This window comes from Centruroides sculpturatus, unplaced genomic scaffold (genome assembly GCF_000671375.1).
Source record: "Centruroides sculpturatus isolate CEXI.00-Female unplaced genomic scaffold, Cexi_2.0 scaffold518, whole genome shotgun sequence".
NCBI lineage: Eukaryota > Metazoa > Arthropoda > Arachnida > Scorpiones > Buthidae > Centruroides > Centruroides sculpturatus.
Genome location: NW_019384901.1, coordinates 96,620 through 112,987, shown reverse-complemented (window position 1 = coordinate 112,987; position 16,368 = coordinate 96,620). Strand labels below are relative to the sequence as shown.

At 27.4% G+C, this 16,368-nt stretch overlaps 1 protein-coding gene across 1 annotated transcript in view; it reads left to right on the top strand.

The window, feature by feature from the left end:
- LOC111631487 (mitogen-activated protein kinase kinase kinase kinase 5-like) overlaps positions 1-16,368 on the top strand; it is a 64,940-nt gene that overhangs the window by 18,371 nt on the left and 30,201 nt on the right. Inside the window, exons 3-6 of the mRNA XM_023375731.1 lie at positions 6,334-6,391; positions 6,473-6,563; positions 10,018-10,082; positions 11,772-11,918. Coding sequence (XP_023231499.1) covers positions 6,334-6,391; positions 6,473-6,563; positions 10,018-10,082; positions 11,772-11,918 — 361 coding nt within the window. The remainder of the gene's footprint in view (positions 1-6,333; positions 6,392-6,472; positions 6,564-10,017; positions 10,083-11,771; positions 11,919-16,368) is intronic.

Here is a 16,368-nt window from a genome sequence, read left to right as displayed (position 1 = left end):
ATACTAAATTAACTTTTGAAGTATTTTTTATTGTTTTTATATTTTTCAATAAATTTATTTTGTTTGTACAAAATAAAAAAATAATTTTTAACGATACAATAGTCTTTGTTAGGCTTAACATCGACGAAAATTCAACGCGAAGCGACACGCAACGGAGAAAAATTTCAAAATGGGATAAATTAATATATATTTTTCGTACACACTCGGTTATCCGAACCATCGATCTTCCGAACAACCCCAGTCCTTAATTGATTCGGATAATCGACGATCTACTGTATATTATTTTCAGGCATATTAGTGAAGTTTGATAAGACGTATAAGGAAATTGCGAGAGATGGAATTTCATTGTATTCAATGTGGTTATACAATAATATACGCTAGTTTAACAACATTATTAATTTAAAACCGAATTTCTAAAAATTTGTTTAAATGCTAATTAGAAATGAGTTTTTTCCATTATTTTCTACAAGACAGTAATGCCAATTATACTTTATTTCAATCGGAAAATTTGTTAGGGTAAAGGTCAACTAAAATTAATTTTTTGTAACTTATTATTCAAAACAAAATAATTTTTATGGAAAACAAGTGAAAGAAAACATACAATTATGGGAATAATTATCAAAGAAACTAGTGTTTAAAGAGAAAACAATCAATTGACATTGGATATTAACAGTTTTGACGTTATAAATTGTGGTTGTGTATCACTTGTATTTTATCTTTGAGGAATCGAAATGTACTTATGTTAAACTAATAATTCTGTTAAAGTAAAATATTTCGATTCAGGGAATTTTTTTGTATACTTTTTTATCATGCGTATTTTTACTTTTTTTTAAAACAATGCTTGAATGTAACGTATTAACTGCATTTCAAAAGCGCATTTAATATGTGAATATGAAGAGCTAATAAATTATTGATGATAATACAGAATTTATATGCTTTATTAGACACACTCTTAGAAATTGTATTATATTTTAGATTATTAATAAATAAAAAATATAAAATTTAATTAATGTTCATTATTAACTGTTTTTTTCATATACTGTATTCTTCTCTAACTGTTTCGTACATGTATATATATATATAGGCCTATCCGTATTTCGATTGTAGAAAATTTTTAATCATCAATGAATTCACTTAAATTATACTAAAATTATTATACAAACATTGTTTTTTCCCCTCGTAAAATATATTTTATTTATAAAATAGCAAGATTTTTGAATGCGATGGACCTAGACGATATAATAGTAAATTCTATTATTCTGTGCAATATCGGAAAAATTAGAAAAAGTTAAAGAATCATTGATTCTTTACCTGCGATCTTAAAACCTACTATCGTAGTCATTTTCTGTTGGAGTCACGTTAACGTGATTTTAATGCAATTAATTGAGGGCGGAGCGTTAGCGAAGTGTCTTCTATGTGGCTTATAGAATTGAATTCGTTCTCAAAATTTGTTCGATCGATTTTAATTAAACTTTGTCATTTTACATGATATGAGACGAGAAAATTAAAAATTTAATAAAAATTGGGGTCCACTATTTTGTTTTCGAAATAGAGTGGGGTCAAAGTGATATTGTCCGAAGTCACGCGCAAATTTGTTTAATTTTTTATGCCAGCGGCGACGTCACTGATGCTGTAACGGTAAGTGATTCTCGTAGATGGCTCCCCGAAACAATATTTTTGACTTGCCAGTGCTTCGACTCAATTCTTAGTTCGTGTTCGGACCGGAAACGAACTGCTCCTTGTCTTTGTCAACTAAAGGAATTTTCATTGTTTGTTAACTCAAGTTACAATAAAACTGCATTCAATCATATTATAGAAGTATCCAAAAGTGTTTCGTTTTTAAATCCATATCCGTTAAAGTAGTTTACATTATATTAAAAGGAAAGGAAAAAAATAAAATAAAATGCTAACTTCCGAACAATGTGGCAGGTGTTTCAAATTCACTACTGATACTATATATATGAGTCACTTCTATTCTAGCCGTTTGATTCAGTGTTGCAAATGAAATCTTTCCGTTATTTTAAACAATAAACTTGTTAACATTTCTCTTCCTTTAATATTTATCTCATTATTTAGTAGAAGTTTAATTTTTTATAATTCATATCAGACATTCCCATAAGTTTTATTTTATAATTAATAATGAATATTAGTGTTATATAGGCTATATAATTATACATAATTATATCCTTATGATTATAAAATACAGTTCTTATTGCTTTTTAAAATTATAAAATTTTAAACAAAATAATTAACTGAGAGAATTAAAAATGTATTATTATTATTATTATTATTTGATTATTCCTATTTTATAATTAATATTCTTAATAGCTACTTTTGAATATTCTGTTATTTAAAAGGACTTATCAGACCACAGTTTTCAGTTGGAAATTCATTAAGAGATTTATTAAACCAATATTGTTATATTAAATAATTAGTTTCAATATACGGCATTCATTTTTTTTATTATTATACCAGTTTAATTTGGAAATGCCTGAAAATTATGCTGAGTTTATTAGTTTTTTGAATGTTCATTAATGGCATTCGCTTTTAAAATTGTTTTATATATATTTTAATAGAATTAAGTTTTTTAAAACTATATATCAATTTTGTCTAATTTATATATGTATATATTAAAGTATACCTGTATCATAATCAAAATTATGTATCAGCATAATAAATGAATGCTCTAAACTAATTTAGAATTTATATCAGAGTGTCGATTAGTGCTGCGCTATGCATCGATGTTTTTTGCTCTAGATGCATCGGCTCTTCGATTCAATTGAATCATCGGTGCATTTAAAATCGATATTTGCTACGACATTGTTGCCAGTTGGGCGGATTTCACGTCGAATTGGGCTAGTTTGGAGAAAGACTGCGGAAAGTTTTTAAAGATGTAAAGATGCGCGGGATACCGTTTCCCTCGAAATTCCCGTGGGAGTGGACGGGACGGAACCGAAATTAGTACATGCAATACGGGAATGTGAATGAAACGGGAATAGAATTCACAGAAACGCAAATTTTTTGATTGCAGTACAGTACATTTCTTCCAACATAACTTGGCACTCCTCTAAACAGACGAAACCACTTTTCAACCATTTGTAGGGGATTAGGAATGGATATAAAAAATGAGTGACTTATCTTCCGTACACGTCTTAAGGAAAAACCAATTACGGAACACCTCTTTCAACATTCATTGAACTAATTAATATTGCGTTGTTATAAGACTACGAAGCCATAGTATATTTTAGAAATGAATTAAATGCGATTTTTTTTCCATTTCATTTGTATTATTGTTGTTCCAAAATTTAGAGAAGTTTTTAATTTCAAAAAACAAAAAGATAAAAAACTTAAAATTATAATCTTAAAGATTATGACATTAAAGATTTATTTTAATCTTTAAAAGTGTTAAAGTTGTTTTTATATATTTATAAATTCTGTTCGTTTAATTATAATTAATTTATAAGTTCATTTTTCTTACATTACAACTGCTTTCCTCGTTTCAATTTGTGTTGTTGTTTAAGGAATAAGTTAGGATTTTATTAAAATATTTTCTTTGTTAAGTGCTGGTTAAAAGTTTGTTTTGCTGTGTCCACGGCTTTCTTTTTAATTATGGAGAATGGGAACGGAAATGGTACGAGAATGCAAGGGAACAGAAACTGAACGGGGAAAAAAGCCATATAAGCGTTACCCGTGGTAAATAGGAACTGTACAAGCGTAAAAAACTTCCATGCCCAACCTTCCTTGAGTTTAGGACTACACTATGACATGGCATGCACGTGACGTTTTAGGAACTCAGCCACAAAATGATTTCTTTTTCAAATCGGCTATTTCTACACAATTTGGCGAGTGATGTTTATTCTTTAGCGATTTTATTTTATTTTATTTTATTTTTTATTTTTTGAAAACTTTCCGTTTTAAAAGTAATTTTTCCACCTTATTCAGTTTATCAAAAAATAATATGTAACAATATTATACTTTGTAAATATAATACAGTATAATGAGCGATTTACAGCAGCTACATAGATCTTTTAAAAATGAGAATCGCCCCGGAATAAGTGGTAAAAAAAATGAGTGGAAGTTAATGAAAATTGATTATATCAAACGAAAATCTGTATGAGCTGATATTTGCTTTTTATGTAACATCTTACACAATGTGCTTTCGTCGATGTTCGACATAGATTCCTAATATGTTGATTTATATCTTGCTCTATAAAACTATTTTAATCTGAAAATTATTTGAAAAGAGAATGTTTCTGTGCGTAAAAGAACAGAAATTCCTACTCCAAATTAATAATATAAATAAATTTTCTGTGTATAAATTGAGTCGAGTACGAGGATACACATTAAAACACAGTAACATGTATTTAACAAAATATTTGTAGGATTGTTTCTAAAATTATCGATTGGTAACGTTTAAAAACGATTTTAAACATTTGATTTATAAACCGAGAAAAATGGCTATTTTAAAGTAAAGAAATCAAATATTTATTTTAGTTATTGGATAGCGATAAATTTATTTTCAAACATTACAGTACGATATTGATAATATACGTAGGTTATATATATATATACAGTATATATTATCGTTATCATATTATCGTAATGTTTGAAACAAACTACAAAAGGTGTTACATAATATATTTAATTTTTAAATTAAATAGCGATAAATTATATAATTATTTTATGTTAGTAATTTCCAATTATAGGTATTAGTCAATATAAGAATGCGTAAATGTGTTGAAATTTAATAGTCGTAGACAAAAATTGCATCGGATTAACAAATATCTGTTATCATTTTCAATATAATAAATAATTTGAATAAAGGATTATTCTGTTTGAATGTTNTTTTATGTTAGTAATTTCCAATTATAGGTATTAGTCAATATAAGAATGCGTAAATGTGTTGAAATTTAATAGTCGTAGACAAAAATTGCATCGGATTAACAAATATCTGTTATCATTTTCAATATAATAAATAATTTGAATAAAGGATTATTCTGTTTAAATGTTCATTTAGTTACAGAAAGCTTCATTTTTAAAATTTATTTATTGAAGAACTATTTATATTTCTCGAAAGTAAGTTTGTCGTTCATCCAAGAAATCAGTTTAGTGTCATCTACATAGATTTTGACTCGTCTCTTGGTCCTCGGCCAAAAGCTAATGTTTATTGTATAAGATTTGAAATTATCTTAAAATATTTTTGATTCGTTTTAATGAACGTAGCAGTTTTGCTAACTTTTTTAATTAAAACTTGCAATATATTTTGTGTGCGCGCGCGCGCGTAATAAATAAATATATAATTAATGAATTATTTTTAATTTAATTTCGTTTCGTTAAGTCAAACTAGATGAAGCAGGAAGGAAAGTTTTTTTTTTCCGTTTTATCACGTAAAGGCAGCTGCTAAATGGCCGTTATCGTATTTGACGTCATTGATTGCTGAAAGGTGAAGTTAATTCACTTTTCACTTTGTTATGACTGTTGTTATAGTAACCAGATGGCGAAAGAACAGTTTCTCACGTGCTTGTCACGCTTTCGGGAGCGGGCACATTTTTTAAATCTTTACATCTAAACTATTTTATAATAATATAATAATGTCTAGCTTTTTATCGATATAAATTAATTTTGTAGAAAATGTTTTGAGTTTCATATAAATTTATCAATATAATATAGAAATGTGTTTTTTTAGTAATTTTATTACAATTAAAAAAAAAATTTCTCCAATCTATTAAAGTTTGTTTTTTAATTGTAATGTAAATAATGTTTGGTATAAGTAAATAAATGATTGTTCAGATTTAGATTTGGTTAATTTCTCAATTTTTATAAATATTTTGTTTCTGATTTGTAGATGAATTGGATTATATGTATGCCTGTGGTTCTTTTCATCTGAAAATTATCACAAAAGTTGCTATTTAAAATTATTTGTGTACAAATTGAGTGTTTGGAATTAAAATGTGGTATTTATAATTATTTTTATAAGATTTACTAATCAGTATATCTACAATTAAAATACGTTTCCTCTTACAAAATATAAAAACAAATTGAATAGATTTACAGACAAAAAGTTTAACACACATACATAAATATATTTATTATAAACTTATTGTATTTAATTTGTTAATATATAAATTTTATGAATCCATTTTTCTTTTTCTATCAACTTTTCATTTCTTCTTCATAATTTTGAAATGTGAATCTTAATGAAAGGTTACGGTATTTTTAAATATTTATATTTTTTATATATTTAATTTTAAAATTTTTATATAATTAACAAATTTCTATAAGAAATATCATTATTATCATCCTATAATTAATTTATAAAATTAATTTTAATAGGCTCGTAGACATAACAACAATGATCATGCTGCTATTAAAATTATCAAGCTGGAACCAGGTAATTGAAAATTATATGTATAAATTATGTTTATTATTGCTCTCATTTTTCTGAATGATATATGAGTTTTATTTTAAATAGGTGATGATATCAGTATTATACAGCAAGAGATATTAATGATGAAGGATTGTGTTCATCCAAATATAGTTGCTTATTATGGAAGTTATTTGAGGTAAATATTTTTTATATATGTAATAATTTTAAAATATTTGTTACTTTTATAACCACTTAAAAAGGTTTTTTTTTCTGGGGGGAAATAAACTGAAATGTTATGTCCTTCAAATTCGACACTCACCTGAGTTCAAGAATTACTCAGAATACGATTAATTCTCAGATATTTTATTTAAATACATTTTGGATTGGAATTCTCGCTGATATTTCTGACTCTTTGAAATCAATCAAATAGGTGATTGATTTTGAAGAGTCAGAAATATCAGTGTAAGATCTGTCGCAGATTGTACTTTTACTGAAGAGGGATCAGTGAGAATTCTGATCCAAAATGCATTTAAATAAAATATCTGAGAATTAATAGTCTTCTGAGTAATTCTTGAACTTGGGTGAGTGTTGGATTTGAAGGACATAACATTTCAGTTTATTCGTCCAACCTCCCCCTTTTAAGTGATTATACTGTAAAAGTAACTGATTATATCCAGAAAATATTTGCTAATTTTAGCTTTATGTTAAAATATTTGATTAATTAAAAAAACTTTTGTACGAATTCAAAAAATTCAATGAATCGGAAATAATTGATATGATATATGTTTTTATGATGATATAAAAATTCTCAAACAAATTGATCAATATATGTCTTTTTACAAAATATATTGTGTAAAAATAAACTATTCATTCATATAGTAATGCTTTTAAATATATTAATCAAAATATTATAGGTGACAAATATATTTATCATTTGATTAATGATTTATTGTAATGTTAATGTTAATTTGAAAAGTATGTTTAGTTTCATTTCAAATTTTTTAAATAGATTTGATAAGAATTCAAAATCTATAACTTAACTTTATGGCATTAGACAAAATTTAATCATTTCATTTTTATGATTTTTTTCATTTCATAAGAAATAAATATATTCAGATATATTTTGTAAAAATTAAATTAAATTTATAAAAATAAAAATAATAATAATATGCAAGCAAGAAATAATCTTCTATCATTATAATAATTATTTTATAAGAAATAACTCAGAAAATCTTAAAATATTCTATCTAGATAAAATATTACTTATAACAATTTCATAATTAAAATAACAATTTATAGCAATATGTACACAAAATAATGAAATGATTATTTATTTCAGCATCAGAAATTTCTCTAAAAATTATATGCACATTCCATGTAAATGAGGATAACATATAACTAATATCAACATTGAAATGCTTTATAGCTGGGATGGCAAACACGTAGACCACGGTCGACCAGTCGACCACAAAGGTTTTGAAAGTAGCCAGTGAATCTAAAGTTGAACAATTTGCTTTCACTTAAATTAATGTTTAAAAATCTTAATTCAATAGTTTATTCTTACAATAATAGACTGTCTGTGCAACGTACCCATACTGTTTGTATTTATCCCGATGAACAATGCAAATGAATGTTAATGCATGCGCATATAAAAATCCTAAAATTGTTTGCCCATATTCATAGTCGCCCACAGACTATATTTTACCAAAAAAAGTAGCCCCTAAGGGATAAAAGTTTGGCCACACATGATATATAGCATAGGTATACTTAATTTAGCTTCTGGAAGTGATGTAAACACAATATATCGGAAATATTTGGTTAAATATTAGTCTCTGCTAGCTTTAAATTAGTTTTGATACGTCTGTTAGCCGGTTTCTTGTTTTAATTTTTACTAAATTCATTGTGAAAAAACTATTCACATACATAAGTTGTAAAAAATAACATTTGAATTTTTGCCGCATACTTCCTTAAGCTGGGAAATTGATATATTTATTCATATTTTATGTGACATGAGCTGCAAAAAATATTACTGCAGGCCGCGGGTTGCCCATTCCTGCTATAGACAATTACTAGACAATCTGGTTGACATTTTAGGAATTTTCCATGGTTTTGTACATACTTCATGATAACTTGAAAATGTATTCTATCTGTTATATTGTTTTGAGGTAATTGACAGCTAAGCAATGTGAAGAATGTCACTCCATTGGGACAGAACTAATAAATACAGTTGATGGGATAAAAGTTTGGGATAAAAGTTTGGCCACACCTGCTTTATAGCATTAATATTCAATGACAACTCTCAAAAAATATTCACCATTTTAGTTAATTAATTTAGTCCAAAATTATTGCTATTGGTGGTGTTCTTCTTCAGGCCTTTTTATTATAGATGGGCACTCTGTCTGGCCAATTTTAATGACTGTGGGGCCTATTAATCTGCAAATGAAAATAGAACTTTACATCTTATAATAATAATTCTTATAAACTGTAAAGCTCTGTTTTCATTTGCAGAAAAGTAATACAGAAGCAAAAATCAGAAATATTATCTGCTTCTGCAGCTTACTTACCATTTCATAAATTGAAATGGTAAGTTAATAGCCAACAGAAAACAAGAACAGATGCATTTCATATAGATCAACATACCAGACATAAAGGAAATGGTGATTGCTTACAAGGAAATGTTAAATTCCCACTACATTAGATAACTTTTTGATATTTATCAATGTTTATTTTTCAAAAAGATGCACAAGAGGTTAGGAATTGGGTATGGGAGGACTAGCAGAAACACTCAATCCTTGATTTACAAACACCATGCTTGGATGGTAGCTGTAATTAGTGTGATAAAAAACATTATTCGAGTCAAAATAATATGTTGCACTTGCTAATGATATGGTATAATTATTAAGTGCTAAATTTAATATTGTAATGAATAATAAATACATAGTACATAACAATAACTGGTAAATTTATTTATACTTCACTGTTACTCAGATTCACAGCTCCCAAGACAGTTAAGGCATTGGGATTCATTTGGATACAATTCCTCAGGCCAGGAATTGAATCCGGATGAGTAACTTTCCAGGGATTTTTCCTGGAAAGCCTAGCCTGCCCCTTGCTACTCATCTGCCCCATTTTGAGTCCGCTGAGCCTATGATTAAAAAGACACTCTTAGTGCCTTCAGGACAGAAAAAATAAAAAATTAAAAGAAAAAAGTAATCCAAATTCACAGTACTTCAAAAGACATCAATTGTTTGACAAAACTAATTTTCTAAAGAGCTACTCAATCTGTATAATCATTCTAATTTTGATTTTATAAGGTTAAAGTGAACTAATAATAAATTAAATAAATCCAAGACAAAAATTACAATGCTCCCTCAATGGATAGGTTTAGCTATAGCTATTGCAAAATAACTGACTCACTGCCACTTTTGGATTGCAGACCTCACATTTCTTAGCTGATAAAAAATTTGAAATGAAACTAAACATACTTTTCAAATTAACATTAACATTACAATAAATCATTAATCAAATGATAAATATATTTGTCACCTATAATATTTTGATTAATATATTTAAAAGTATTACAGTATTGTTTAAAATTGAAATATAATTTTAAAAAATATTTTGAATTTAAATTCAAATTTTTTTTATAGGAGAGAAAAGCTTTGGATATGTATGGAATATTGTGGTGGTGGTTCTTTACAAGATATATACCATAGTAAGTTTAAATATAAATTAACTACAGTAAGACCCTGCTTAATGCAGGGGCTATGTTCCTAGATGACAAGGTGCTAAACGAAACAGCGTTAAACAAACGTGGTCATTTTAACACAGAGTAAATAGGAAAAGGGGAACATGTGACCAAAATAAACATATTTTACTTTAATTTCAAGTTATTTTTATATTAATTTGCATAATAATATCTGTTAAATAACACAAACATAAGCATGCACAAATGCAAAGTTCATTTTTTGTGAGGAAAGTCCTGGTTTTTCTGAAATTCTTGTTTTTGCGATTTGTCACTTTTTTCCCCTTTCCTTAAGCAAATGTTGGTAGTAGCAGATCATATCCAAAATGCCTTGTTTTGCTTTTGCATTCTTTTCAAAATCTGGATTATTTGCTATAATTTGATCAACGATTTTGGTTATCATTACCAAACTTTTACTAAGGAAATGTGTAGAGAAATTCTTTGGGTTCTTTGTTTTCAGAGTCACTATTTTCCAATTCTATATGAATTCCTTGTTTTGCCAGTCCTTGAAGGTTGGTAAGGCTCTCACCAGAAATCTGCACTAACTCCTCAATATCCTGCTCATCTACATCTAGTCCTGCCTATCACTGTATTGATTAGGTTGACAAATTTATCAACCTAATCAACAGAGTGATAGGCTCTTCTCATTGAGAGTTCTTGGATACCTTCAGCTATAACTTCTTCCACACTTCGTTCATACATTTATCAGTTAATTCTTGCCAAGCTAAGTTGATATTTTGCATGGCATCCATGATGATATATTTTTTCCAAAATTGCACAAAACAAACAGATTTAAGGGAAGCACAGCACTATGACGAATTGCACCTTTTGCTGATTAGCTGATTGGTTTGTGTTCGTAAATAATCATATTATATATGAATCAATGAAATGCTGCAATAATTTGAATCAACATAAATTTTGAGCTTTTTTATTTTATTTTTTTATTTTTTTTTGGCTTCAAGCAGATTGCGTTATATCAAATCAGTGTTAAGTGGAGTCTTACTGTATAATAATTTTTCTTGCTATCTGATAGTTATAAATGAGTCTGTCTGTTCCCATCTCCTATATGTTACCAGTTTTGTTTTCCTCAAGAGTGGTCACAAATGGGAAGTTTTATTTCAGTTCTCTGAGAGTTAATATATAGAGGAGGGTAATTTATCCAAAACTTATCAGCCTTCAACTAAAAGTGTCTAACAATATCAATTAAAGCGTGAATTGATATGTAGAAAATGAAAATCGGGAACTAAAAGTGAAGAATAGTTATATGTATGTGTGTTTGGTGGTTTGAACAAAATTTGCAATAGCAGATTAATATGTTTATAGCATGTAAAAGCTTTTTAATGTTTTATAAAGATAGTCTTGGTAAGTTTAGACAAAAGTAACACTGTTTTTTAAATTTGAAATTGTAAGTTAAAATAGATTATCCACTTTATTGCATAACCTCACATCTGCTTTCAAATAGACTTTTAAGCACATGAGTTATTGGCCATGAGTTATTTATGTGAAATTATAATAATTGTAAAACTTACATTGTTTAGTAATCTTAAACAGATTAATTGTTTATATTTTTGTAATTTATACATAATATAGAAAAAAACTGAATTTATAATCTGTATTTACAAATTATTATTTAATATAATTGTACTTTTATTTATACAGTGAGTGGACCTTTACAAGAATTGCAAATTGCATTTGTTTGTAGAGAAACACTTAAAGGATTATCATATCTTCATTCAATGGGTAAAATGCACAGAGATATCAAAGGAGCAAATATATTATTGACTGAAGATGGTGATGTTAAATTAGGTATTTTTTAAACAATATATATTTCATTTATAATATGCATTAGTTTTGTTTTCTTATGATATATTTAGATAGACTAAATTTATTCTATTTTATTTTATGTCTTTAAAAACAGATTATTAAATTTCTTTATAAATTAAAATTTCAACATGCATGAGAGAAGAAGGTATAATGCTATAATCAAGTAAGGAGTTCCAAGATTTACTCATATTTAAATGTTTTTCAGGACTGCATATTTCATCATCAGAATGTACATAAATTGGAATGAAAACATCAAAGACAAGTTCTAAAGTCTTTGAGCATTTGAAAGTTTTGAACTTTCATTTAAAAATTTGATTTCATAACAAACTATTAGGGTTGTTTGGAAAGTAATTTCATTTTTTTTTTACCACTAGACAGATTAGTTGTATTTTTCCTGCCATTTTTATTCTAAACCATGTTATCATTATATATTTTGACAGCTAGCGTTTTAAGGCTTATTTGTAAAAAATTTTGTTTGATTTTCTGCAATTGTTTATTTTTTGTGTCCTATTAAATATGTAAGATTGAAAGCAGCATTTTCGGCATATTTTGCTCTTTTATTACTGAAAAGGTAAGAATACTGTTCAAGCGAGAAAAAAATTGTGTGACATGTATGGGGAAGATGTATTGACAGTATGACAATGCCAAAACTGGTTTACAAAATTTCATTCTGGCAATTTCAATATTGAAGATGCACCACGTTCTGGATGGCCAGTTGAAGCCAATGAAAACAAAATAAAGGTACTGATTGAAGCAAACTGCTGAATAACAACACGTGAAATCACTAAGAGATTAAATTTGTCAAAATGAACTGTTTACAATTACTTGAAACAAATTGGTTTCGTTTCAAAGCTTGATATATGAGTTCCACATGTTCTTAAGGAGAGATGCTATCTTTGGTAGGATTTTGAGGATATTTTTTTGGAGCTTTTACCAGACAATTTAACAATTGATTCGAAAGTGTACTGCCATTGAGTAAACAAATTGAGTAATATCATCGAACAGAAAAGGCAGTCAGAATTGATCAACAAAATAGGTGTAGTGTTTCACCACGATAATGTCAAATTTCACACAAGTTTGGTAACTCGTCAGAAACTGTTAGCACATTCCATCTAAGTTATATCACACCAACCATATTCACCAGATCGAGCACACTCAGATTATTACTTGTTCTGGTCTATACAAATTTTTTTAAACTGTAAGACATTTACTTGAAATGACAATGTCAAAAATGACTTGGATCAGTTTTTTGTAAGCAACGATCAAAACTTTTATGAATGTGAAATCATGCTACTACCAGAAACATTGACAACAAATATTTGACCAAAATGGTCAATAAATAATTCAACAAAATATTTATTTATTATAAAAATATTGTTTTTTTCTTCCACAGAAAAAAAAAAACAAAATTACTTTCCGAACAACCCAATATAAACAAACTTTGGCCATTCTGATGTTTAGGTGATATGTACTGTATTCTCCAGAACTCACAGAGTAAAATGCAGAAAAACATCTTATCTTTGTAGAAACTCCAGTGGTATGTGCAACAGATATATAACAGCTATTTTCTGGTACATTGACAATCTTTTTATAATTGGAATGCCTAAGACATTTACCAAGAGTTTGTTCACAACATTAACCAGAGCAATGTAGGACTTTCCTTAGAAATAGATCAATTGCATCAAGAATCATCCACATATACACTTGTAGAAATGTCTAGGAAGATTTTCATTCTGGATATAACAGTTTTGATGGAACACTCCCCAGAGTGTTCCATCAATACTGTTGTATACAGGAAGCTACATCCATACCATCTTACATTCAATTCCTGCAACTCTTTTGAATACAAGGTGTAAGCTCTCAATTCAGTTAAGCTCTCTGTTCTCTCTTTGCTAAGCATATCAGTACTCTTCAATGTCCACTGACTTGTTAAAGGAACTGTTTGACAAGACATGGAGTTTACAGTACTCATCAGAATGGCAAAAGCTTATAATTACAACAATTGCTAAGCCCATCCTAAATAAAAGGAAAGAGAAATTGGGTCAGGATCCATTGATAATAAACTCTATAAAGCATTACTAGAATAGTTGTCTAACTGGTAGATGATATTTTGTGTCAGCTCTTATGTCACCTCACATAAGAGCTGATAGAAAGCAGCAGTCAGTTATGATGTACTTTCCTGTGCTGCCCAATCTTTATTTTTTTATTTTTATATTTCCTATTTTACTGCAGTCATATTGGGCTGTAATTTGAAAAAATTGTAGACTTGTAAATTCCCACTATTGTCAGTTCAACCATCCATCCATCTTTCCTTAATCTCAAGAATGGAGTTAGATAGATGAAAGATGAGACCAGATACGGAAACCTTACAGACAGGAGGCCCTGATTAACTATATAAGAACTTTCAGTGCAAACTGAAAGTCATGTTATTTCAATTCAAAAATTTTCTCCCGTAAGGTGTTGGATAGATGACTGGCATGACTCTATTGTTAAAGCAAATGTATGATGTACAGGAGCAAACCACTACTAATTTGAGGTTGAGAGCACATATTTCTAATTAAATACATTAAAAATATGATTAAGAATTTCATCCTGCATTGTGACAATGTCACAATAAATAATTACTCGTTCAATATTTACTTTATTATTATTAATTTTTGTTTAGTATATTTTACATATATTTTACCTATTTGTTTTATTATTTTTTCAAGTTTGTTTATACTCCATTACATGATCAAACTTTTAAATGCTCAAATGTATCTTTGACATTTTTGTTCCAATGTATATAGATTTGAATGATATGTGTAATCTCAAAAACACTTATATCTGAGTAAATCTTGGACTCCTTAATCAATTATAGCATTTTACTTTCTTATCACATCTTACGGACATAATGTCATATAATTTGCTTAAATGTTTAATACACATTTATTGAATTCTTAACTTTCAGCATTTACTTATGCTTTATTCAGATGACATGGATTTGGTTTTTTAGATAATTTAATTTTTTCTTATTTTTTAAATTATTTTATATGCTTTAAAAAGATAAATAAACTAATAAAAGTTTTTATAATAAATTAGAAATACATTTTAAGAAGTCTTTTTCCTAATTTTTCTATTATTCAAAAATTAGCACTTAAATTGTAAAAGTAAGTAATTGAAAAACAAAATGTAACTGNTAGTATTTAATTTATATAACTACAAAGGTTATCTTAAGTAAGGGTTTATCAGATCAAGCAACCAATCTAACACATTTTAAAAATTCTTTAATCCGCTACTGTACGCAATTTAAAGAATTTTAAAAATGTGTTAGATTGGTGTGATAAACCCTTGCTTAAGATAAATCTTTGTAGTTATATAAACCAAATACTATAATATAATATAAAAGAAAGGTTAAAAGTAAGAAATAATCTAATCATCTTAATCTTTGTACTCATTTTTTGCCTGGGCTTACCTGTAAAATTAATTGATTAAATTAAATTTAGAAGCTTCACTGAATTGCTCATTTCATTTCATTTAATCTTGTAAAAAGCCCTTATTGTATTTAATATTTACTGTATTAATTGATTAAATTAAATTTTGAAGCTTCACTGAATTGCTCATTTCATTTCATTTAATCTTGTAAAAAGCCCTTATTGCCTTTGTAATCAAGTGTGTTCATTGAATTCCTTCTAATATCTACAGATATGTTAAAGCATTCCATCTGAAAAGACATTGAAGGAGATGTATCCAAGAGTAAAAGCAGTCTTGGGTACATCTCTCTCAAGAATTTTTAGAAACAGAAGGAAGAGAACTGACAGGATTGCAAAAAGGCAAATATAAACTGTAGAACTTTATCCTTCTCTTCCTTTTCTGCTTATTAATTTCAATAAAAGATATAGGATTAAGTCTGATTCAGGAAATGAAGTAATGAGATACTATTTTATCATCGTTACAAAATATATCTGGAAAGGATGTCATGAAGATCTCAGTAAGAAATATAAAGCAAATTACTTCGCATTCTATTAATTTTCAAAATATATATTTTTTTCTATCAGTAAGTATAATTGTTGAATACTAATTTTTTTTCTTAAATTCAATATAAATATCTTGTTCAAAATATATCAGTATACACTGATCCATTGGTCTTTGTTAATAATAGTGTTTGAGGAACCTGATTGTAATAAACAATAAGAATTTACCATGAAATATTTTGATAGGAACACTTTTTCATTCATAAAAGTTCAAAAGTTAAATTTTGAAGAAAGCAATTACAAAACTGTAAGACTTCTAGAATAAAAGTTGTTTTAATATAATAAATTAACTGGAGTATAATCAAACAAAGAAGAAAGAAAGGAAGGGGAAAAAATGAAAATTCATATATATATAATAGAGATAATATCAAAATTATTACATTATCATAATGCAGATCTATAATTAATAAATATTGAAA